Source organism: Oncorhynchus clarkii, chromosome 18, assembly GCF_045791955.1.
Source record: "Oncorhynchus clarkii lewisi isolate Uvic-CL-2024 chromosome 18, UVic_Ocla_1.0, whole genome shotgun sequence".
Lineage (NCBI taxonomy): Eukaryota > Metazoa > Chordata > Actinopteri > Salmoniformes > Salmonidae > Oncorhynchus > Oncorhynchus clarkii.
This window is the reverse complement of record NC_092164.1, coordinates 14894283-14919998: the sequence shown is the minus strand read 5'-3', so window position 1 is coordinate 14919998 and position 25716 is coordinate 14894283. Positions and strand designations below refer to the sequence as shown.

The 25716-nt window shown below is 39.5% G+C and overlaps 2 protein-coding genes across 7 annotated transcripts in view; one reads left to right on the top strand and one right to left on the bottom strand.

The window, feature by feature from the left end:
• Positions 1-6076: 6076 nt before the first annotated feature.
• On the bottom strand, positions 6077-8671 carry LOC139372462 (T-cell surface antigen CD2-like). Its single transcript, XM_071112185.1, has 5 exons — positions 8523-8671; positions 7494-7772; positions 7180-7425; positions 6797-6955; positions 6077-6663 (listed from the first exon to the last, which is right to left on the bottom strand). Exons 1-5 carry the CDS (start codon positions 8584-8586, stop codon positions 6425-6427), a joined length of 987 nt encoding a protein of 328 aa, XP_070968286.1. The 5' UTR covers positions 8587-8671; the 3' UTR covers positions 6077-6424.
• A 10326-nt stretch (positions 8672-18997) lies between these two features.
• The window catches only part of LOC139373053 (CD48 antigen-like), an 85143-nt gene continuing 78424 nt past the window's right edge, over positions 18998-25716 (top strand). For 4 of the 6 annotated variants that reach the window (XR_011627529.1, XR_011627530.1, XR_011627531.1 and 1 more), the window contains exon 1: positions 19003-19185. Coding sequence is in view for 3 of the 6 variants with exons in the window: in XM_071113085.1 (XP_070969186.1) it covers positions 19125-19185 (61 nt within the window). In the remaining 3 variants the exon portion in view is untranslated. Of the gene's footprint in view, positions 19186-25716 lie in introns of all 6 variants that reach the window. The other 2 variants (XM_071113086.1, XM_071113088.1) reach the window with 2 other exon arrangements.

Sequence of the window (25716 nt, the reverse complement as noted above, 5' to 3'; positions counted from 1 at the left end):
TGGAACTGATTGAGATTCTCCGCAAATAGACCCATTTTACAATTGTCTGTATTTGTATCTCCGGCATCGGGACAACAGAAAATAGCCCTCATTTAAAAGCCCAAAGTTTTCCCTCAGTGAGGATTCTCATTTATCTCGCTCTCTTTGTATCTGACCCTTTTTTTTTTTTACCCGATTGTTGCCTCTGACCTTCCCCTCAGTTAAATTAAAATATTGGTGGTGACGTTTGCAGGGAGTGTTACACTCCCGGGCGAAATGTCCAGTTTCGTTACAATTAAAACATTTTATCTTTTTCTTTTGACTTACCTTATCCACTTTTCTTGACTTTTTTCCTTTTTCTACCTCTATTATACCTCCCTCGGCTTCAGCAGGCTTCACATATATGGGTGGTGATATTGCAGGTAGCTCCTGCAGCCGTATTCTCACAACCACTATTTCATCGACAGGATTACCTCTGTATTCTTGGTATATTCGAGAAGGATATAATTTGTTACCTTCATTCCCACCCAATTGGCTAACTTTTTCATCTGCGGGAGCGGAGGGCAGCGCATCTTGGCTCTTTTTGGGCTTCCTCCTTTTTTCACCCTCAACTCTCTTTTTTGCTTCTGAAAGCCAAACTCCGGCTGTGTATAACCCCTGTTTATTCTGCTTTTTAACATTTTTTCCACATTCCTTATGTATCTGTTTTATAAGTGATTCCAGCTTTTCTACATTTAGACGGCCATCAAAATCATATTTCTTTCTCCATTTTAGACCGAAATCAATATTTATTTTGTATCTCTGTTCCATATAACGCTTGTCTCCCGTTAGTTCCGGCACCTCCTTTGAGGAATCACTACCCATGTTCGTTAAATACTTACCGTTACTAGTAGCTATGGTATTTAATCACTTGTATTTCTATGAATCTGCTATTTACCGTTACTCAGTTTAGTTGCTCTCCTGTCTGACTATGTGTATGTCTCTTTAATGATAATCAATGCGTATGGGTATGTATGTATGTATTTCTCCTTTCTGGAAACTTCGTCTATAGAGGCCTTTCGTCGGACATCAATTTCCCCCGTATACAATTATAAGCTCATTATAAACTATTGTTCCTTGGGACTTTCAACGTTAATATCTCATATCTCACTACTCTAGAAATGGCTTCCCTCTCCACCCCTTGGATATTACTTTTTTTTCAGTATTGAATGGGTTCAGTTATTATGTTCGCCTAGAGTTACCCTGCCTTCTCACCAAGCCTAATTTATATTTAGGTATGTCTTTTGAATTAATGGTTATCCTATTTGTACAGAACGACTGTCCTATCTAACAAACTTACTATATCCCTTCCTTAATTACCTTCCGGCTTGCAAAACCAGGATTTATTCAGTTTTAGTTTATTTATGGTAGTGCACCTTACCACGAGTCATTTCAGACTTGTTTCCTTCCTTCCTATCGATTTTGGTTAAAACACAAAGTAGATAACTCCTGTGTATTTGTTCAGAATATTCAAGCACCTATCATTGATTAAATCCAAACTCCTTTAGCACATTCAATCAGAAATATCTTAAATAATTCCTCCCAAATTCGAGAATTAAGACTATTTACCTTCGTCCTGTAGACTGGGAAAAGCAATGCCGGTTCGATTCCGTCACCTTCTCTGTCGCCTTCAGATCAATACCAGCCTGTTTTTTTTAAACCTCAATCCAGAGGCCAGGTCTTTAAATAACGAGTCAGACCCGTCTCCGTGCACGGCTTTCGGCTTTCCCTTCGGACGACAGAGGCAAGTTTGTGGAATACACTCGAAGGACCAATTGTTACTGTAATTTAATGATGCCAATGTGTTTTCATTAATTGAAAACCCTTCATCTATTTTATGAGAATTTGTAAGATTCTTGTTTGCATAAAATAGACGGAGACCAGTCTTTTCAATAATAGGTAACAGAATTTATTCTCGGAGCGCTTCACCACGATCAACTCGGAGCACTTCACCACGATCAACAGTTTATATACAAAACATGACGTAATTTCATTGCTTAACAGAAACCCCTCCTCTCGACAGGGACAAAGTGAGGTGAAAAGTTCATTCTAACTTACTAACACACTCCCAGGTAACTTTTGACCCCTCAACATTATCAATCACCACTTAGCTGACAGTTCTAATTAACAGAAAAGACAGGGAGTGCATTCCTAGGTTATCTAAAACCCCAGAGCTAAGTTTTGTCGGTTCAACCATAGGTTAACGACCTTATCTGTTTACACAGTCCACTTCTTTCATCCTAGTTGGAATGGTGTTCATTAACTTTAATTACTCCTTGTCTGTGTCACACAATCCCATCGTATGAACTCATATTGTTAATCAGATATATTAAAACAGAGTATAAGTTTACTTAGTTATAGTACCATTTAAAATGATTTGTTCAGTCATTTAATCATAATTTTCCCAACAGGTCAGAATATCAGGATGATAGCAATCATATATCAGATGGGAGAACTATGCAGGTTTGTGAGCAGAGCGAGGGGGGACGTAATGTCTAAGTTAAAACTTCCGTGATTGTGCAAGACATTTAGTATCACCAGCCATCCAACAGCTGTCTGTCTCTAAGTTAACAGAGAGAACATTGTAGAACACAAACACATTGTAAAGAATAAGTGTGTATGTGTGTGAAATATTCCTGACTTTCCGTCCACTGTTGCATAACATACTCCTCCATTTCCACCAACAGACCCAGTATCACAACCTGTCACCTGTGAATTTTAAGGTACCATGGCAATACTTCACTGCAGTGCTGAGGGTCAGTCATTTGGGGAGTAGCAGAGGTCTTGGTCTGACCACCAGGGGGAGATGTGGAGCCAGGAGCAGAATGGACAGCACTACAACATCAAATCCCCAGAGTCAGTCAGCTACACCTGTGAGGCCAGGAACCCAGTCAGTAAGAAGACACAGACATACAACAGCATCGACTGCCTGGCCACAGGTAAACAAGAGAGATAGGCGAGATATAGAGGGCTTGGGTTTTGTAAAGAGAATACCATTCTGTTGGTATACTCAGTCAAGGTTAAATCATGTTAAAGTATTTTAACGCCGTTGATAAAGAAATAGGAATTCCTTTGTTCTGTTTCCACTGACCATGTGACCTGACCTGTGTGCATCTGTCTGTATGTGTGTGGGTCAGGTAATCCTGAGATCTACATCTACACTGGTATTTGTGCAGGTGTCTTGTTGGTTGCTGTTGTGTTCTGGCTCGTCAAGAAGCGCTCCAAAGGTAAGCCCATGTCTTTAATTAAGGACAGTAATACCTTATAACAGGGTTCTTTATTATGAATCTCCTTGACGTTGTATTGACATGGTGTTGATTCATTGTGTTCGGTTTAGACTCAAAATCAACTGAAGAAAATCTGTCACTTTGTCTGAAGTTGCATTTCCCTTTGTTTCTAATCCCTCTAGTATCTTCATACCTGCATACCCACTGACTTCCCATCTTTCCTCTGCCGAGTTTTTGTAACTAAGACCATGCTAATTCTGTGGATCAATCAAGATCTGTCAGCTAGAGGTCGACCGATTAATCGGAATGGCAGATTAATTAGGGCCGATTTCAAGTTTTCATTACAATCGGTAATCTGCATTTTTGGACACAGATTGTGGCCGATTACGAGGCACTCCACGAGGAGACTGCTGTTACGCGAGTGCACAAGAAGCCAAGGTAAATTGCTAGCTAGCATTAAACTTATCTTATAACAAAACAATCAATCTTAACATAATTACTAGTTAACTACACATAGTTGATGATATTACTAGTTTATTTAGCTTGTCCTGCATTGCATATAATTGATGCGGTGCCTATTAATTTCTCATCGAATCACAGCCTACTTCGTCAAACAGGTGATGATTTAACAAGCGCATTCGTGAAAAAAGCACTTTCATTGCACCAATGTGTACCTAACCATAAACATCAATGCCTTTCTTTAAAATCAATACACAAGTATATATATTTTTAAACCTGCATTTAGTTAATATTGCCTGCTAACATGAATTTATTTTAACTAGGGAAATTGTGTCACTTCTCTTGCGTTCTGTGCAAGCAGAGTCAGGGTATATGCAGCAGTTTGGGCCGCCTGGCACGTTGCGAACTGTGTGAAGACCATTTCTTCCTAACAAAGACCGTAATTAATTTGCCAGAATTGTACATAATTATGACATAACATTGAAGGTTGTGCAATGTAACAGCAATATTTAGACTTAGGGATGCCACCCGTTAGATAAAATACGGAACGGTTCCGTATTTCACTGAAAGAATAAACTTTTGTTTTCGAAATGATCGTTTCCGGATTTGACCATATTAATGACCTATGGCTCGTATTTCTGTGTGTTGTTATGTTATAATGAAGTCTATGATTTGACATTTGAGAGAGCAGTCTGACTGAGCGGTGGTAGGCAGCAGCAGGCTTGTAAGCATTCATTCAAACAGCACTTTCGTGCATTTGCCAGCAGCTCTTCGCTGTGCTTCAAGCATTGAGCTGTTTATGACTTCAAGCCTATCACCTCCCGAGATTAGGCTGATGTAACCGATGTAAAATGGTGGGGTGTGCGCTAATAGCGTTTCGATCGGTGACGTCACTCACTCTGAGACCTTGAAGTAGTTGTTCCCCTTGCTCTGCAAGGGCCGCGGCTTTTGTGGAGCGATGGGTAACGATGCTTTGAGTGTGGCTGTTGTTGATGTGTCCCTGGTTCGAGCCCAGGTAGGGGCGAGGAGAGGGACGTAAGCTATACTGTTACTCTGGCATTACTATAGTGCCTATAAGAACATCCAATAGTCAAAGGTATATGAAATACAAATTGTATATAGAGAAATAGTCCTATAATTCCTATAACTACAACCTAAAACTTCTTACCTGGGAATATTGAGCACTCATGTTAAAAGGAACCACCAGCTTTCATATGTTCTGAGCAAAGAACTTAAACGTTAGCTTTTTTACATGGCACATATTGCATTTTTACACTCTTCTCCAACACTTTGTTTTTGCATGATTTAAACCAAATTGAACATGTTTCATTATTTATTTGAGACTAAATTGATTTTATTGATGTATTATATAAAGTTAAAATAAATGTTCATTCAGTATTGTTGTAATTGTCATTATTACAAATATATATATAAAAATAGTCTGATTAATCGGTATCGGCTTTTTTTGGTCCTCCAATAATAAGTACCGGTATCGGTGTTGAAAAATCATAATCGGTCGACCTCTACTGTCATCTCCCTTGGTGACACCACAGCTGATACTTTCCAATCCGGTCATGGTCAATCGGATCAACCAGACCAGCAAAACTGGAGAGGGTGAGGGGGAGAAGAAGCCATTGCTGGACAAGGCAGGAATGCAGGATCCACTGTTACAGATGCTATTTAGTGAGTTGTTCTCCTTCACAAACTGAACAACCAGAATCAGGTTTGGTTTTGGGAGTCCGGAAAGAGACAGAGGGAAGAAAAAGAGCAGAATGCAGAATCCAAACAGAACAGAAACATTTTCAGAACTATTGTTATCATGTTGCAATTGTTAGCTATCCGATCTTGGTTCAAATATATGTGTATATTAATTATTTGTATTTCAAATACCTATTTTCTATGTATTTGAGTATTTTCAAATAATGTTGACTGAATCAACAACTTCCATTGGAAGTATTTGAAGTTATTTCTATGAATAGAATATTATTTTAAACTATTTTCAAACATTTATTTCATAATACATTATTACAAATACCAAGCAGACCCGGGTTCAAATGCATGGGAGTATTTCAATATTTGTATTTGAAAATACATGTCTGTGTATTTGAGTATGTTCAAATACATGCCAATAATTTAAGTGTATTTCCAAATGCATTCCAATATTCAACTACTTGGATTTTCAAATACAAATATCCATACACTAACTTCAAAATGTATTTGAAAGTAATTGAATTACTCTAAATAGTATTTCAAGTGAACCCAGGTCTGTTAGCTATTAATCATCAAAAGATGCCATACATTACCTCAAAGCACATCATTACCTTTGTGGTCTGCAATAATATAATTCTGTCAATGACTACAGTATGTGCCTGTAATTCTTTAGTTTTTATTGACAACCACACAGACATAAGTGACATAAGGTCACTACTTCAAGAGGAGGTGGATAGATAGGTAGAGTACAACCTATGGATGATTTTGATAAACACTCAACTCAACATAAAAACAATGAAACATAATTTTGAAAAGGCATTGGAAGAAAAGAACATATTTTCCTTCCTTTTCTATTCTTTAGATAACAACATGTTCAACATGTAGACTGCTGGAACTCCTTTCCTTGGATCAGAAACTATATAGGCTAAACCTGTTTCCAGACTCATTGTCTGGGGGGTTGAGGGCCTTTCTTCCTGGGCTGGGGTAGCGGTGGGGGATGCTCTTCATCATCATCGATTGGTGTCTGTGGAGGCCTCCCTCGAGCCTGGGCTCTGGGCTCTGGGTTGGGGCGCGGCCTGGCTGGAGGCTCTGGCCGTGGGCCTGGGGCCGGTGGAACCAGGTGGGGCCCCACCGGGGGGTGTCTGCCTTTGCTTCTGGCCCTCTGGGTGAGAAGGATGCGTTGTCTGGCCCTCTGAGTGGTAAGGATGCTGGGTCTTGGTCAGGGGGGCTAGTCTCAACTCTCTTTCCTCTGTGAAGAAGAATGAACAGATGAAATGAGGGAGGGAACAAAATAAAGATACTGTAGACACCATAAATGTCTCTGTGCACAGAACACCAACACAATAGCCATAGACATTTGAGCTTTGGTCTGAAGCGATTACCTTCAAAGTGCATCTGGCTCTTGCGTCGGCTGAGGCAACAGCACACCAAGGTGATGATGATGAGGAGGAGTACCAAGCCCCCTCCCCCGGCCAGGATACCCACCATGGTCCAGAAATCAAAACCAAACAGTAAAAGCTGATCAATCGATTTTGAGACAGCTGAGAGGAGGGTGGGGGGTGAGGGGTGGAGCAGAAGGAGAGAAAAATGAGATGTTTTACTGTCTTTGTCTTTTTTATGTGGTGCTCCACCAATCTTAAATATCGGTCACTTTCTTTTCCTGAAAACAGAAGAAGAAAAACAGAGAGAGAGAAAAAACCAGAGAGAAAGAGACAGAGAGATACACAAAGAGAATTGCAATTGAGCCCTTCAAAACATACTGTACCCTTGCATGTTGGTTTGATGATGTCACTTGTCTCCTCGCTGACCTCATTGACTGCAGAGCAGGTGAAGGTGTCCAGCTCTTTCAGTTGTTTCAGACCGATGATCAAGGTTGTTTTTTTTCCCCCATTTAAAGGCTCTCCGTTCTTTCTCCACTTGAAAGTCACTCCCTCAGTGTTAGTCAAGATACAGGTAAAGGTGACGTCCTTATCAGAACAGGTGAATTTCACTGAGGGCTTGGAGACCTTCTCTGGAGGGAAACAAAATGTCAGTGTCTATAAAGGAGAGGATATGGTAGAAAGAGAGAAAGAGACTTACCCTTCATACACAGTCTGAAGGACTGATCTTTGATGCTTTTCCCGTCGATGTTGAACACTTCTGCTTTATAAGTACCTTCGTTTGCCGACACCAGGCCTTTCAGTTGGAGAGACCCATCCTCTAAGATGTCCTCAGTCTTGCCTGGTTTGAACTTTCCATTCTTTCTTCTAAATATAACGTTGCCATTGTATTTCCAGGTTATATCTTTCGAACTCAAGTCAGTGTATTTCAGAGGGATGGAGAAGTCAGCTCCAGGTTGGAAATAATATTCGCATGAATCTGTGATAGAAGAGAAGAAAAGAGATCAGAATAATTCTCTGTTGTTGCTGACGGTAGCACACTTTTATTACATTTTGGGGTCAATAAAGTTAGAAAATGTGATCTAATTCAAATCTTATTATTGACAGTTCTGGTCAAGCATTTATCTACAGTATAAATGACAATTATGTATGCTACATTTCAAAGTAAAATAAGTTAATTTCAAGTACAACTGTTCCTCATCGTTTGTCAGTTAGACGGTCAGATTAAGCCTTCTCCTTGAGTAAATAGGATGTTAATCTTGGTCAAATGACCGATATTTTATACATTTATATATCAATGGTAATTGACATCAAATAAATTACGTTGGCATGGAAAAAAACAATTAAGTAAAGAAATAAGTATTGTACCACATAATGATCTTAAAATATCTAAATAGCATTTACAATATCCATACAAATCATTCTAATAATGAGATAAAATTGCAATATCAAAGATCGAAACCCCGAACTAACGAGGTAAAAATCTGTCATTCTGCCCCTGAACAAGACAGTTAACCCACTGTTCCTAGGCCGTCATTGAAAATAAGAATTTGTTCTTAACTGACTTGCCGAGTTAAATAAAGGTAAAATTTTTCAAATGACAATGTTAGATTTACAAGATAACACATAAGAGGCACCACAGAAGATACATTTTCGATGTCATTTTCATGCCCACGTCGTTGTTCATTTTCTCCCTAACATTGCTCAAATCAGAGGGAGAGAGTCTTACCTTCTGCCGAAAGAGAGATAAATCCATGAAGGACAAGGAATGCCAGTGGTAATGTACAGGCCATTGTGTTGTCACTACATGTACTGTGAGAAAAATGTACAGATTTCAGTTTAGTAGTCAGACTCTTTCCTGGATCTCACTGTCTGTCTGTGTCTGTGTGTGTGTGTGTGTGTGTGTGTGTGTGTGTGTGTGTGTGTGTGTCAGAAGAGGAAATGATCCAAACAGCAGGCCCTGTATGTATCTACTCCCTCAGCAGTGCAGAGATGTCATATCTTACAGTGCCTTGCGAAAGTATTCGGCCCCCTTGAACTTTGCGACCTTTTGCCACATGTCAGGCTTCAAACATAAAGATATAAAACTGTATTTTTTTGTGAAGAATCAACAACAAGTGGGACACAATCATGAAGTGGAACGACATTCATTGGATATTTCAAACTTTAACAAATCAAAAACTGAAGAATTGGGCGTGCAAAATTATTCAGCCCCCTTAAATTAATACTTTGTAGCGCCACCTTTTGCTGCGATTACAGCTGTAAGTCGCTTGGGGTATGTCTCTATCAGTTTTGCACTTCGAGAGACTGAAATTTTTTCCCATTCCTCCTTGCAAAAAACAGCTCGAGCTCAGTGAGGTTGGATGGAGAGCATTTGTGAACAGCAGTTTTCAGTTCTTTCCACAGATTCTCGATTGGATTCAGGTCTGGACTTTGACTTGGCCATTCTAACACCAGGATATGTTTATTTTTGAACCATTCCATTGTAGATTTTGCTTTATGTTTTGGATCATTGTCTTGTTGGAAGACAAATCTCCGTCCCAGTCTCAGGTCTTTTGCAGACTCCATCAGGTTTTCTTCCAGAATGGTCCTGTATTTGGCTCCATCCATCTTCCCATCAATTTTAACCATCTTCCCTGTCCCTGCTGAAGAAAAGCAGGCCCAAACCATGATGCTGCCACCACCATGTTTGACAGTGGGGATGGTGTGTTCAGAGTGATGAGCTGTGTTGCTTTTACGCCAAACATAACGTTTTGCATTGTTGCCAAAAAGTTCAATTTTGGTTTCATCTGACCAGAGCACCTTCTTCCACATGTTTGGTGTGTCTCCCAGGTGGCTTGTGGCAAACTTTAAACGACACTTTTTATGGAAATCTTTAAGAAATGGCTTTCTTCTTGCCACTCTTCCATAAAGGCCAGATTTGTGCAATATACGACTGATTGTTGTCCTATGGACAGAGTCTCCCACCTCAGCTGTAGATCTCTGCAGTTCATCCAGAGTGATCATGGGCCTCTTGGCTGCATCTCTGATCAGTATTCTCCTTGTATGAGCTGAAAGTTTAGAGGGACAGCCAGGTCTTGGTAGATTTGCAGTGGTCTGATACTCCTTCCATTTCAATATTATCGCTTGCACAGTGCTCCTTGGGATGTTTAAAGCTTGGGAAATCTTTTTGTATCCAAATCCGGCTTTAAACTTCTTCACAACAGTATCTCGGACCTGCCTGGTGTTTTCCTTGTTCTTCATGATGCTCTCTGCGCTTTGAGCGGACCTCTGAGACTATCACAGTGCAGGTGCATTTATACGGAGACTTGATTACACACAGGTGGATTGTATTTATCATCATTAGTCATTTAGGTCAACATTGGATCATTCAGAGATCCTCACTGAACTTCTGGAGAGAGTTTGAAAGTAAAGGGGCTGAATAATTTTGCACGCCCAATTTTTCAGTTTTTGATTTGTTAAAAAAGTTTGAAATATCCAATAAATGTCGTTCCACTTCTTGATTGTGTCCCACTTGTTGTTGATTCTTCACAAAAAATACAGTTTTATATCTTTATGTTTGAAGCCTGAAATGTGGCAAAAGATCGCAAAGTTCAAGGGGGCCGAATACTTTCGCAAGGCACTGTAAATTAAGCTTCAAACAAACTCTTCATCTTCTCATCAGTATCAACTCAGGCATTTTCTCAGGCACGTCCTAAACACAAACGTTAAAAAATTTGTAAATTACATTTTAATTAATTAATTGTGTGGCATTAAATGCCACAAAACTCCATATTAGGACATTCTCATAAATGATGACAATGTCAACAAATGTACTTCTTTTCCTTCTTTTTTAATTTACATTAGTCATATAACGTTGACTAATGATGCTGGTTTCAGATCAGCTATTCCTTTCTCAACCTAACGCTAGGTCATCGTTCAAAACTGACCCTGGGTCTGTACTTAGGAGTGGCAAGCACTGTTATCACTACCAATTCCAAACTGAGACCTATATACATACTGGAGAGAACATCTGAAAGGATTAGACAAATGAAAGCAATATCGCAGAATGTGTTGATAACTTTCCTTTCCTCTGTCTACCAGAAGTACCCAGGTGTCGGTGATGGGGCTTGAATTGGAATAGGCCAAGCCAGTGAACTACAGTTTTCATGCATTGTAGAACTATGCTGACATCTAGTGTTACTTGCATCACCTGCACTTTTGAAATTCAAATAGCCTTTTGTCAACTTGAAACAGTCAGTATACCGGTAGTTTTAGTTAGCCTATGCTACGAGAGAATGTACACCTTGCCGGTGAAATTAAATAAATCGATTCGGTGTTATACGATACGAGCGCTTATTTCAGCGAGCGCCTTGTAAACCACGCCCCCAGTGGGCAGAGTCAGGCATGTTGGACTGGGACGCATTTGATTTTTTTTTAAAGCCTCTCATTTTACAGTGGATCCGCCATGGTTCTGTGTCGCTAATATATTTGAGACCAGTATATTGCAGTTAATTTCGTTTTTGACTTAAGTAAAATATCTTTGAGTAGTAAACAGGGAAACAACGATCAAGTCCCAGACAGTTCGCAATAGAACATGCCATGTTTATTACCTTAATTATTGGGGTCATCTAGTTGCCTGGTTATATGATGAGCTCGTTGACAAAACAGACCATGGGGGGCCTCTTTACACGGAGATGTATTTGTCAAAGGCCTGCGGTGGGTCTGTGTAAACTATGCGGTTATATTGGAGAAAGGTTTATAGCGTTGAATGTCACCTATTAATTTACTGTTATATTATTTCAAAGTATCAGCCATATAACAGCAATGGAAACTAATTGTACTCACATTGATAGAACATGCTGTTTTTTCTGCCTCACTGTGACGTTGTTTGCCTGAATTATTAGAATGTCCTGGCGATCACAACAAAACTAGTTATTGTGCTCAAATAGATATAGAATAGAACATTGAGTTTTCTGCCTGAGCGTGGCGCTGTTTTCTGCAATTTTCTGTATTGTCTTTTAACCAGAACAAAACTCAACTAGAAATTGAAATAAATGGTGTTTATTTAAAAAGATGCGCTAGGCTGACATGGACTGTTTCCTCACCTTACATGGACGGTTTCCTCACGCTGGTTGTTGGTTATTTACCAGGTAACAAGTAAAAACGAAACAAGGAATGAAGCAATTGACTCCTTATTTTACTCAACTAGATATTGTTACTTTGAAAAGATTGGCCTGGCTGACATGACAAATACATTAAGGGGAAATGATCTACAGACAGAGGATGATTATATTTCTGCACATCTCTTTATGTGCAATGCTGGTTGCCATGGTTAACAAAAATACATGCAGGATATTGAATGCTACCCGAATTGACTCAGAAAAGTAACATAAATGTCCTACAGTGTCACAGCAAGGTCAAACAGGTGTGTGTGTTAGTCAGATTATCTAGTGTCCACAGAAAAACTATTGATTGTTCTCTACCCCCAGTGCAAGTGGTGTACTATGGTTTTAGCCATGCTCTCACTAACCCTCATCTTTTCTCTTTATCTCCCCTTCGGGATGGCCTGAGACTCTCGGATCGTGACTGAGGACACCGACACCTGGACCTGCCTGGCCCAACGCCACCTGGACCCTTCTTAATTGCCTCCACTGATTTTGTCTCCTCCTCAAGTCACTGACCCCTCCCCACAAACCCAGATACTTGAATTCCATTATTTACCATGACTTCTTTATGAAAAGCCATCTGACCACAAGGTCTTGAAGTGTTAATACTTTCTGGAACTTGTCAGAGCCTGCTGGCTATGAAAACTGCTATTGCCCTTTCCTTATTGAAATGGCGAATAAAGGAAGACAATGTTTTCATTTTCAATTAAGACAAAATGAAGACAAGGTTAGAGATTCAATTATTTTATACGGTTTGTATCTCAGGCTTGTGTGGTGGAGAAGATCTTCGTGGGCTATACTCAGCCTTGTCTCAGAGTAGTAAGTTGGTGGTCTGTTGATATCCCTCTAGTGGTGTGGGGGCTGTGTTTTGGCAAAGTGGGTGGGGTTATATCCTGCCTGGTTGGCCCTGTCCGGAGGAGGTATCGTCGGACGGGGCCACAGTATTCCCACCCCTATCAGCCTCCAGTATCTATGCTGCAATAGTCTATGTGCCAAGGGGCTAGGGTAAGTCTTATATCTGGTGTAATTATCCTGTGGCTATGGAGCCCTGACCTGTTCAGACGTGCTACCATGTCCAGGACCTGCTGTTTTCGACTCTCTTTCTACCACGCCTGCTGTCTCGACTGACATTTACTACTGAGGTACTGACCTGTTGCACCGGTCTACAACCACTGTGATTATTATTTGACCCTGCTGGTCATCTTTGAACGTTTGAACATCTTGAAGAAGAATCTGGCCTTAATGGCCATGTAGTCTTATAAATCTCCACCCGGCACAGCCAGAAGAGGACTGGCCACCCCTCAGAGCCTGGTTCCTCTTTAGTTTTCTTCCTAGGTTCCTGCCTTTCTTGGGAGTTTTTCCTAGCCTTTTGGGGGGTTTTAGCCTGGGTTTTGGTACAGTACTTTAACATCGGCTGATTTAAAAAGGGCTTCTTAAATACATTTGATTGATTGATATCTGTATTACAGCAAGTTAAATAAAGATAAGTGCAAACTGGAAAGGTGACTTCTTTCCCTAATCATTTCCTAAGGCTGAGGTATTTTGTCAGTTATCAGTTATTCCATACCAAGGCTGAATGGCAACAACACCATACATAACTGCAATGCCACTAATTAATCTCATTAGCACATGAATGTTCAGTCAATTGAATGTTCCATCAATGAAAATATTGATTTCTTGGCTGAATTAATGTTTCATTTAACCTTCAAAAGCGACAAACACCTACATAATAAAGGAAGTTTATCAAATAAAGTTATTGACAGAAATGAATTTACTACATTAATCATAGTCACAGCCCTATGGGCCCTGGTCAAATTTAGAACACATTCCCTCTGTTGATTGGGTTTTGCCGGGGTCTTCCTTCATTGTAAATAAGAATTTGTTCTTAACGTATGAGCCATTGATTTAACATCTTTTATATGGCATTACATTTGCTAATCACTTAAACAAAAATAGCTTTTTTAACTGGGTGATAATAACACTCACAGCATGTAACGTACAGGTGGAAATGTTTCTGGTGGATATGGAGGCCAAATCGCTAAGTCAATTCTTTCTATTCAAATGTATGTTTTAAAATACTTTTTACATCAGCAGTTGTCACAAAATGCTTTCAAAATACTGTACCTTGCATAAAACCACTCAAATACAGCAATGCAGAGTGAATGCCTACAGGGCAGAAAACTGAATGTTCTGGCTAGACCCATCTCTTCAAAGAAAACACAATTTAATTCAATATCTATTTGAGCGAAATAAGTAGTTGTGATCACCAGGACATCCTAATAAATCAGATAAAGAACGCCACAGGCAGAAAAATCAACATGTTCTATCATAAAGTGAGTACAATTAGTTTCCCTGTCTGTTACATGGCTGCTACTTATAAATACCATAACAGTCAATGAATAGCTGACATTCGCTACTTTTCTCCAATATAATCGCATAGTTTACACAGACCCCGTGGACCTTTCTCAAAATAAATCTCACATGGTCTGTTTTGTCAAAGAGCTCATCATATTCCAAACACTGATGGTAACTAGATGATCCCAATAATTAAGGTAGAAAACGATTGTATGTTCTATTGCGAAATGTCTGGGACTTGATCGTTGCTGTTTCCCTGTTTACTACTCAAAGATATTTTACTTATTAAGTCAAAGACGAAAATAACTGCAATACGCTGATCTCAAACATATTAGCATAACTAGGCTACACAGAACCATGGCGGACCCACAGTAAAATGAGAGGCTTTTTTACCTATTGAAACATGTCCCGGTCCAACATGCCTAGCTCTGCCCACTGGGCGTGGCCTACGGAGCGCTCTCTGAAATATGCGCTCGTATCGTCGTATTCTGCCAGATGGAGTTATCACACCGGTATTCGGATGACTTCAAACCGTAAGAAGGTAATCGTGGTCGACTACATTGGATGTGAGCATGAACAAACACACGACACACCCATAATAGTCCTCAAAATAAAAATAATTTCACTTTCATATAGATCGCACTTGCGTTCGATGGCTGATCGACGCTTCACCTCGTCTCCTGTCCTAGAAAAATGGATTGTCCTTGCAATATATTGTGGTATTGGTTGCTGTTAGCCTAATTCTAAACCCCGGAACTTTTGCTTACTATTCTTTGTTTTTTTTAGATGAAAATTGATTTAGTATGCTCCAACTGAATTTAGGATCACTACTAGAATGCGGTGAATGTAGCTTTAGATTCCGACCTCTCCTCAACAGCTCAACAGAACATGGCAGGATATAAATGTCATATCAGCTGACGATGGCGAACAAGTTGCACCCCTTCTTTTCGCTGTTCCGTTCTGTTTTCCCCAAAATATTTTACGTACATTTCTATGGCTGATTATCCATGTAGTCGCAGCTAAGGGACCGTCTTAAAAGCAGTAGTAGTGCGAGGATAAACCCCCCTCCCCGCAAAAAAAACTGCGGGGAGGGGGGTGTCTTACTCGGTATGTGTTGTCATAATTGTTTGTTTTCTCTATAACCTATTAATTACTCTGCCTTGCGACCGTGATTTATAGGCCTAAAGGCCGAGACGGTAAGACAGTGACAGAATAAATTCAACCACACCTTTTTTTTATTATCACAAAACCAGATAGCAACCTCTGTTCAGTGAAGTCCACAAAGCATATTGTATGTAAATTAAATCAAAAAACCTTGGTCACATACACATATTTATCAGATGTTATTGCCATTGTAAAAAAAATATATACAAAAATAGGTACATTTTTGGGGGAAGCCTGGCTTCCTTTGGCACCCATGAATACTGCTTAAAGTGCAATTAAAATGTAGTGTTAACTGCAACTTAAATAGCTTTGTAACCAAATGAAAGAGAACTCAACCCAACTGAAATACATTCAGGGACCTCTACTCTCCCATCCAATTAATTTAATATCATTATACGTAAACATTTTTAAATAATAATAATGTTTATAACTTCACTAGCTTCCACTCCCTATAACTTGCAATAATTCAACCAATTTATTGGTTCAGGGAATTTGTCTGTACAATCTACATTTTCCCAAAATGATATAATGTTAATTTCTAAGTGTAGTCACAGCTAAGAGACCGTCTTAAAAGTGCAATTGAAACCTAGTGTTAACAGAAAGACTTCAATAGATTTCTTACCACATGACTTAGAAATATTACAAATACTTCTTTCTTTTTTTAAATTACTTTGGCTGTTTTTTGGCAACAATGCAAGACGTTATGTTTGGCGTCACCCTGAACACACCATCCCCACTGTCAAATATGGTGGTGGCAGCATCATGGTTTGGGCCTGCTTTTTTTCAGAAGGGACAGGGAAGATGGTTAAAATTGATGGGAAGATGGATGGAGCCAAATACAGGACCATTCTGGAAGAAAACCTGATGGAGTCTGCAAAAGACCTGAGACTGGGACGGAGATTTGTCTTCCAACAAGACAATGATCCAAAACATAAAGCAAAATCTACAATGGAATGGTTCAAAAATAAACATATCCAGGTGTTAGAATGGCCAAGTCCAGACCTGAATCCAATCGAGAATCTGTGGAAAGAACTGAAAACTGCTGTTCACAAATGCTCTCCATCCAACGTCACTGAGCTCGAGCTGTTTTGCAAGGAGGAATGGGAAAAACATGTCAGTCTCTCGATGTGCAAAACTGATAGACATACCCCAAGCGACTTACAGCTGTAATCGCAGCAAAAGGTGGCGCTACAAAGTATTAACTTAAGGGGCTGAATAATTTTGCACGCCCAATTTTTCAGTTTTTGATTTGTTAAAAAAGTTTGAAATATCCAATAAATATTGGTGTCCCACAAGTGTCCCACTTGTTGTTGATTCTTCACAAAAAAATACAGTTTTATATCTTTATGTTTGAAGCCTGACATGTGGCAAAAGGTCGCAAAGTTCAAGGGGGCCGAATACTTTCGCAATGCACTGTGTGTATATATATATATATATATATATATATATATATATACACACACACACACAGTGGGGAGAACAAGTATTTGAGACACTGCTGATTTTGCAGGTTTTAATTTTTAATCATAGGTGCACTTCAACTGCGAGAGACGAAATCTAAAACAAAAATCCAGAAAATCACATTGTATGATTTTTAAGTAATTAATTTGCATTTTATTGCATGACATAAATATTTGATACATCAGAAAAGCAGAACTTAATATTTGGTACAAAAACCTTTCTTTGCAATTACAGAGATCATACGTTTCCTGTAGTTCTTGACCAGGTTTGCACACACTGCAGCAGGGATTTTGGCCCACTCCTCCATACAGACCTTCTCCAGATCCCCCAGATTTCGGGGCTGTCGCTGGGCAATACGGACTTTCAGCTCCCTCCAAAGATTTTCTATTGGGTTCAGGTCTGGAGACTGGCTAGGCCACTCCAGGACCTTGATATGCTTCTTACGGAGCGACCCACACACAAGCGTGTGCGAGCAAGGATCAGTGGGAGCAGTGGTCAGGTAGAAAGAGAGGGAGGAACACCGGCCTATCAGGTCTGGGGAGACCCACTAACTCAGTGTCAGAAAGTACAGACACCCCTGATAGAAGCAGTCCAGGATTGTCAGCTGGTCTCAGAGCCACAGTATGTATGTAGGTACAATATCTACTCCAGTAAACTACAGTTCAGGTGCACTTTCCAGACCAGTAGACATGAGCTCAGATTCAATTTGTACATTAATAGAGAGTAGCTCAGATACTCTGTCTACTACATAGAGAAGTATAGGTAAATCCTCTGTACCAACAGAGACCAGTACAACTACAGAGTCTGTACCAGAAGAAACCAGTTGAAAAGCACTTGTTGAATATATAGTTTGTTTGATAAATATTTAGATTCTGTACAGGGAAGGTTTGTTCCTCTTCAGTAAACTCATCTCTCTTTTTCCCTCTCTTTTGGGTTATTATGTATCATATTGTTATCCTGTATGGATATTCAACTACGTATACTGAACCGAAATGTCAACGCAACATGTTTCAAGAGCTGAAATATAAGATTCCAGAAACGTTCCATGTGCACAAAAAAGCTTATTTCTCTCAAATGCTGTGCACCAATTAGTTTACATCCGTTAGTGAGCTTTTCTCCTTTGCCAAGATAATCCATCCACCTGACAGGTGTGACATATTAAGAAGCTGATTAAACAGCATGATCATTACACAGGTGCACCTTGTGTTGGGGACAATAAAAGGTCACTCTACAATGTGCAGTTTTGTCACACAACACAATACCACAGATGTCTCAAGTTGAGGGAGCGTGCAATTGGCATGCTGACTGCAGGAAGGTCAACCAGAGCTTTTGCCAGATAATTGAGTGTTCATTTCTCTACCATAAGCCACCTCCAACATAATTTTAGAGCAGACCACCTGGCTCCCACTTGGGCCTGACTCCCTTCCAGGTCCACCCATGGCAGCGCCTCTACCCAGTCATGGGAAATCCATAGATTAGGGCCTTATTGATTTATTTAAATTGACTGAGTTCCTTATATGAACTGTAATTCTGTAAAATCATTGAAATTGTTGCATGTTGCGTTTATATTTTTGTTCAATATATATTGTGAATTATAATGAAATATTTATCCATACAATAAGATGGCAAACATGTATTATATGTTTTGAGGAAAATATTTAATATTGTGAATGTTTTAGTGTGCATGCCATATAGGCATATGGATGAATCAGTGGACACTCAGTGGACAGGAGGAAAATTAAATAAACTATAGTTATTAATTTACCTTTAAATATTTCAGTGTTGCCAAGTTTTGTTACATTATAGCAGAGATTCTATAAATTTTAAATTCTATATATATATATATATATGCAATTCTGTGCGTAGTAGCCAATTATACACACACGGAGGCGCCAAAGACCAGGTATGAGTAGGACTACAGGAATAAATATTCCAGAAGGGGTTAGAAAAAATGCTTAGTAAAGTTCACATATAAACATAATGCAATGTGTTTGTATACCATATGATTACATTGCAGCTATTAAACATAATTTACAAGTTAAATTAAACTTTATTTTCCACCAAGAGGTCATGAACTAAACTACATTTTACTTTCACTTTCACAGCCTCATGAAATGCAATATCAGACGTAGGCTAGGCTATAAACCACATAATGGTTTAGCATATCTCATTTGAACTTGTATTTATTATCTAAACTAGCAAATATGCCCAAACTAACGCTCATCGGATTCTGGCTTTATGTGGCGCAAAAATTGGTTTCCGGAGGTAAGTTGAACCGACCCGCAGGGTCGAATTTAGCTTTAGGTCTACCTAATATTTGTAAGGCTACTTGTGTGCTTATTGTGTAGCCTACAACATTATCACATCATAATGTTTGATTATGATGAACAATAGGTAGGATATGTAAGAATGTGCCTTGTGAACACAATGTACATTGCAACTTCCAAGAACAAGCGCAGCCGCCCAAGTGGGATTCACATCAGTGAAAAAACACATGGCAATCTGAAACAAAAAGCTTTTATAGCGACATTATTGACAATCGTTTAAACATGCTCTTTATAGTTATTCTCAACATGGAATGTCTGAATGGTTTTAAACTAAGTCTATGTGGGTTTCGATGACAAATAAGGACCGCACCCTTCTTATTATTTGTAGCTAAACACACAACCAACTTCAGGAAGTGATGGAATATTAAGTCCTGGCCTACCAAGGCGTAAACCTACAGAAGGTTCTGCTTGATCATGGCAGGGCCGGTGATATGGACGGGCCTTAGGGGGGCTACCATATCTTCTTGCCCCTTGTCTTGGAAATATTTGGTCAATCATATTTCACAAATACCGGAGCATGCGAGTTCAAATATACGTTTTATTACTTCATAATAAAAACCGAGCTGGATCATGAAAGCAACTGCCTTCCAGTCTTGGCACAGACTTCTTACATATTTGTCCTCCTTACGTCATACTCATAGTAACTCCTCTTAATTGCTCATCACCACTGGCATTTAGCCACCGTTAACATATTGCCTTCATATTAGGACATGCAACCTGTAGAGTCACAGAAATAGTTTCATGCATGTAAGACCATAGCAACAGACCTTGAAACTCTATAGGATTAACCAATACATGACATCCTGCTGACTCCACTGAAAGGGGAACCCCTGTTCTGGAAAAAACCCAAGAGGTGTAACCATAGTTAGGCCATAACAGTTACAGGTATAACCACGTGCATGTCTAATGGTGTCAAATGACCTAGAGCACATACACTAGTTTTGCTGGCTTCTTCTGAAATAAATAATTGCCACATATGTACTGAAAAATTCACAATGTATCCCCTCATCTGGGGCTAAATAGCCCCACACCCAAAATCCAACTCAGAATAAGATCCCTCCTCAAGCCAATTATCCTTCAATATACAGTGCCTTGCGAAAGTATTCGGCCCCCTTGAACTTTGCGACCTTTTGCCACATTTCAGGCTTCAAACATAAAGATATAAAACTGTATTTTTTCGTGAAGAATCAACAACAAGTGGGACACAATCATGAAGTGGAACGACATTTATTGGATATTTCAAACTTTTTTAACAAATCAAAAACTGAAAAATTGGGCGTGCAAAATTATTCAGCCCCCTTAAGTTAATACTTTGTAGCGCCACATTTTGCTGCGATTACAGCTGTAAGTCGCTTGGGGTATGTCTCTATCAGTTTTGCACATCGAGAGACTGAAATTTTTTCCCATTCCTCCTTGCAAAACAGCTCGAGCTCAGTGAGGTTGGATGGAGAGCATTTGTGAACAGCAGTTTTCAGTTCTTTCCACAGATTCTCGATTGGATTCAGGTCTGGACTTTGACTTGGCCATTCTAACACCTGGATATGTTTATTTTTGAACCATTCCATTGTAGATTTTGCTTTATGTTTTGGATCATTGTCTTGTTGGAAGACAAATCTCAGTCCCAGTCTCAGGTCTTTTGACTCCATCAGGTTTTCTTCCAGAATGGTCCTGTATTTGGCTCCATCCATCTTCCCATCAATTTTAACCATCTTCGATGTCCCTGCTGAAGAAAAGCAGGCCGAAACCATGATGCTGCCACCACCATGTTTGACAGTGGGGATGGTGTGTTCAGCTGTGTTGCTTTGACGCCAAACATAACGTTTTGCATTGTTGCCAAAAAGTTCAATTTTGGTTTCATCTGACCAGAGCACCTTCTTCCACATGTTTGGTGTGTCTCCCAGGTGGCTTGTGGCAAACTTTAAACAACACTTTTTATGGATATCTTTAAGAAATGGCTTTCTTCTTGCCACTCTTCCATAAAGGCCAGATTTGTGCAATATACGACTGATTGTTGTCCTATGGACAGAGTCTCCCACCTCAGCTGTAGATCTCTGCAGTTCATCCAGAGTGATCATGGACCTCTTGGCTGCATCTCTGATCAGTCTTCTCCTTGTATGAGCTGAAAGTTTAGAGGGACGGCCAGGTCTTGGTAGATTTGCAGTGGTCTGATACTCCTTCCATTTCAATATTATTGCTTGCACAGTGCTCCTTGGGATGTTTAAAGCTTGGGAAATCTTTTTGTATCCAAATCCGGCTTTAAACTTCTTCACAACAGTATCTCGGACCTGCCTGGTGTGTTCCTTGTTCTTCATGATGCTATCTGCGCTTTTAACGGACCGCTGAGACTATCACAGTGCAGGTGCATTTATATGGAGACTTGATTACACACAGGTGGATTGTATTTATCATCATTAGTCATTTAGGTCAACATTGGATCATTCAGAGATCTTCACTGAACATCTGGAGAGAGTTTGCTGCACTGAAAGTAAAGGGGCTGAATAATTTTGCACGCCCAATTTTTCAGTTTTTGATTTGTTAAAAAAGTTTGAAATATCCAATAAATGTCGTTCCACTTCATGATTGTGTCCCACTTGTTGTTGATTCTTCACGAAAAAATACAGTTTTATATCTTTATGTTTGAAGCCTGAAATGTGGCAAAAGGTCGCAAAGTTCAAGGGGGCCGAATACTTTCGCAAGGCACTGTACAGTGTAAAAGCATATGCATGCATTTCTCAGCCTTGCCTGAGAGTTATAGTTATTCACTAAACACACTCCTTATTACAACACAATGTTCAATCACTCCTTTGATACAATGCACATTCAAAGATCCAATATGATGATAATGTCCACTCCCTTCTCATCAGTCTTTTGAGCACCACCTATTTTGATAGAAACCTGTGATCAGGATCCTCGGGAAGTACACCGTCTATATCAATTGATGTCGGTCTTGATAGGTACGACAACCCCATTTTCCCAGGATTGAGTCCAACCAGTTCCAGGCATGGGAATCATGTCCAGCATTGTCTTTTACTTCCTGGTGTAGTCTTTTCAGCTTGGTCAATGCCTTACTTGTTCACTCAAAGCTGTCAATGCAAAGTCTGTATAGTTAATGAATCTTTGATGATCATTGTAAATGTAATTTATCCAGTCTAGGTTTTTTAAGGTGATATCCAAACAAAAATGTATTCAAATCCTGACTTAATCTCATCTCTTGCTTTTTATTCCTTGGGGATTCCTCTGGGTTATCCTATTGCATCTTAAAACTTCGTAGGGCTGAAATCCCGTTAACTGGATCGATATGACAACAGCCAGTGAAAGTGCAGGGCTCCAAATTCAAAACAACAGAAATCTCATGATTAAAATTCCTCAAACATACATGTATTTTACTGTTTTAAAGGTAATCCTGTTGTTAATCCCACCACAGTGTCCGATTTCAAATAGGCTTTACAGCGAAAGCACCACAAACGATTATGTTAGGTCACCACCAAGCCACAGAAAAACACAGCTATTTTTCCAGACAAATATAGGAGTCACAAAAAGCACAAATAGAGATCAAATGAATCACTAACCTTTGATGATATTCATCAGATGACACTCATAGGACTTCATGTTACACAATACATGTATGTTTTGTTTGATAAAGTTCATATTTATATTAAGAAATCTGAGTTTACATTGGCGCGTTACGTTCAGTAGTTCCAAAAACATCCAGTGATTTTGCATAGCCACCTCAATTTACAGAAATACTCATCATAAATGTTGATAAATGTTGAAGTAATTAAATTAGCATTTTATTGCATGACATAAGTATTTGATCACCTAACAACCAGCCACCCTCGAAGCAGAGTTACCCATGCAGAGCAAGGGGAACAACTACTCCAAGTCTCAGAGCGAGTGACGTTTGAAATGATATTAGCGCGCACACCGCTAACTAGATAGCCATTTCACATCGGTTACACCAGTCTAATCTCGGGAGTTGATAGGCTTGAATTCATAAACAGCAGAGCGGCTGGCAAAACGCACAAAAGTGCTGTTTGAATGAATGCTTACGAGCCTGCTGGTGCCTACCATCGCTCAGTCAGACTGCTCTATCAAATCATAGACTTAATTATAACATAATAACACACAGAAATACGAGCCTTAGGTCATTAATATGGTCGAATCCGGAAACTATCATCTCGAAAACAAAACATTTATTCTTTCAGTGAAATACGGAACCGTTCCGTATTTTATCTAACGGGTGGCATCCATCAGTCTAAATATTCCTGTTACATTGCACAACCTTCAATGTTATGTCAGAATTACGTACAATTCTGGCAAATTAGTTCGCAATGAGCCAGGCGGCCCAAACTGTTGCATATACCCTGACTCTGCGTGCAATGAACGCAAGAGAAGTGACACAATTTCACCTGGTTAATATTGCCTGCTAACCTGGATTTATTTTAGCTAAATATGCAGGTTTAAAAATATATACTTCTGTGTATTGATTTTAAGAAAGGCATTGATGTTTATGGTTAGGTACACATTGGAGCAACGACAGTCCTTTTTCGCGAATGCGCACTGCATCGATTATATGCAACGCAGGACTCGCTAGATAAACTAGTAATATCATCAACCATGTGTAGTTATAACTAGTGATTATGATTGATTGATTGTTTTTTATAAGATAAGTTTAATGCTAGCTAGCAACTTACCTTGGCTTCTTACTGCGTAACAGGCGGGCTCCTCGTGAGGCAGGTTGTTAGAGCGTTGGACTAGTTAACCGTAAGGTTGCAAGATTGAATCCCTGAGCTGACAAGGTAAAACTCTGTCGTTCTGCCCCTGAACAAGGCAGTCATTGAAAATAAGAAAATGTTGACTGACTTGCCTAGTTAAATAAAGGTGTGAAAAATATATTTATATATTGTCACGTTCTGACCTTTTATTTCCTTGGTTTTGTATTTATTTAGTATGGTCAGGGTGTGAGTTGGGTGGGCAGTCTATGTTTGATTTTCTATGATTTGGGATTTCTATGTTTCGGCCTAGTATGGTTCTCAATCAGAGGCAGGTGTCATTAGTTGTCTCTGATTGAGAATCATACTTAGGTAGCCTGGGTTGCACTGTTTGTTTGTGGGTGATTGTCTATGTTAGTGGCTTGTGTCAGCACAGGTCTAATTTGTAGCTTCACGGTTGTTATTTGTTTATTGTTTTGTATGCAGTGTTCAGTACTTTCTTTATTAAATTTTCACTATGAACACATACCACGCCGCGTTTTGGTCCTCCGATCCATCTCGCCTCTCCTCTTCAGATGAAGAGGAGGACGACCGTGACATATACATATATATATATATATATATATATTTTTTTTTTTTTTTTTTAAATCGGCGTCCAAAATTACCGATTTCCGATTGTTATGAAAACTTGAAATCGGGCCTAATTAATCGGCCACTCAGATTAATCGGTCGACCTCTAGTCTGAATACACTGTAAAACAAAAGATAACAAAAACCCTCATGGCTACCCGAGCTATCATCCAGTGAGTACTCTAACAACCTCCATGTCGGAGGACACTTAGAAACAATGTTTCTGAGGTCTCCCCCAGCTTAATATATTTGAGTAGAGCCTTCACCGTTCGAAAGCAACTCTTTCTTTATATCCGAATAAAAAAATATAATATTTTATAAATTATCCACCCCGAATTCAGAATGACATTCCTCAGTGCTTACTTTGAGACTAAGACTCAAATTCCTGCTCCTTAACTCATCACACATCATCCCGGTTAGAATGTAAATTTTTAAACGGAACCTTTCATTGTCGTTCATAACTCTTCACATTACAACCTCCCTTCGTCCCTGGTTTCCTTTCACAAGTGTCCTAGAAATAAAAGACCAGTTATCACAATGCATCCTTAGTCTACACTTATTCATAGTGAATAGACCCCCGTTCCCCTTTAGTCTACCTTCAACTGGCACGTACCATTCCAGCATGTCTATTTCAGATATAGTTCACAGGTCATCTTCCCAACGGACACAGATAGAAGTGTTAGAAGTCACTGTCATATAACACACATTTGTCCCTCACTCTTCAGCCGGTTAGGGAGGGTTTGAGGTTCACACACACTGGTTGTGGTGAAATTATCCCTCCCATACATTAAGACATGATCTGATGTCACCTTCCATGATAAGTCCCTTATTCTACTGGCGACCTCTCGGACGAGTTACAGGTCATGAAGTTCTCAAAATAACCCCTCGCAGAAACCCACACTCCAGTATTCCAATCTTGCAAATTTTGTATTGAAACAAAAACACAAAATGAAATCAATACACATACCACAATCCATTCCAAGTAATTGTCCTCCCTGAATGACATATATTTTCCCTTCTATATTCAGATTGAACTAAAACCCTCTGTATATTTACCCAAAGACCACAACCCCCAGGCTACTGGTACTTTTCCCGTAGAATACGTGATTCAAAAATAACGTGTTAAAT

Coding starts and splice junctions, on each gene's coding strand:
- LOC139372462 (XM_071112185.1), bottom strand. CDS start 8,586: ATGGCCTGTACATTACCACTGGCATTCCTTGTCCTTCATGGATTTATC. Junction 7,426..7,493: donor CTTCAGACTGTGTATGAAGG/GTAAGTCTCTTT, acceptor GTTTCCCTCCAG/AGAAGGTCTCCAAGCCCTCA. Junction 6,956..7,179: donor CATCAAACCAACATGCAAGG/GTACAGTATGTT, acceptor CCCTCCTCTCAG/CTGTCTCAAAATCGATTGAT.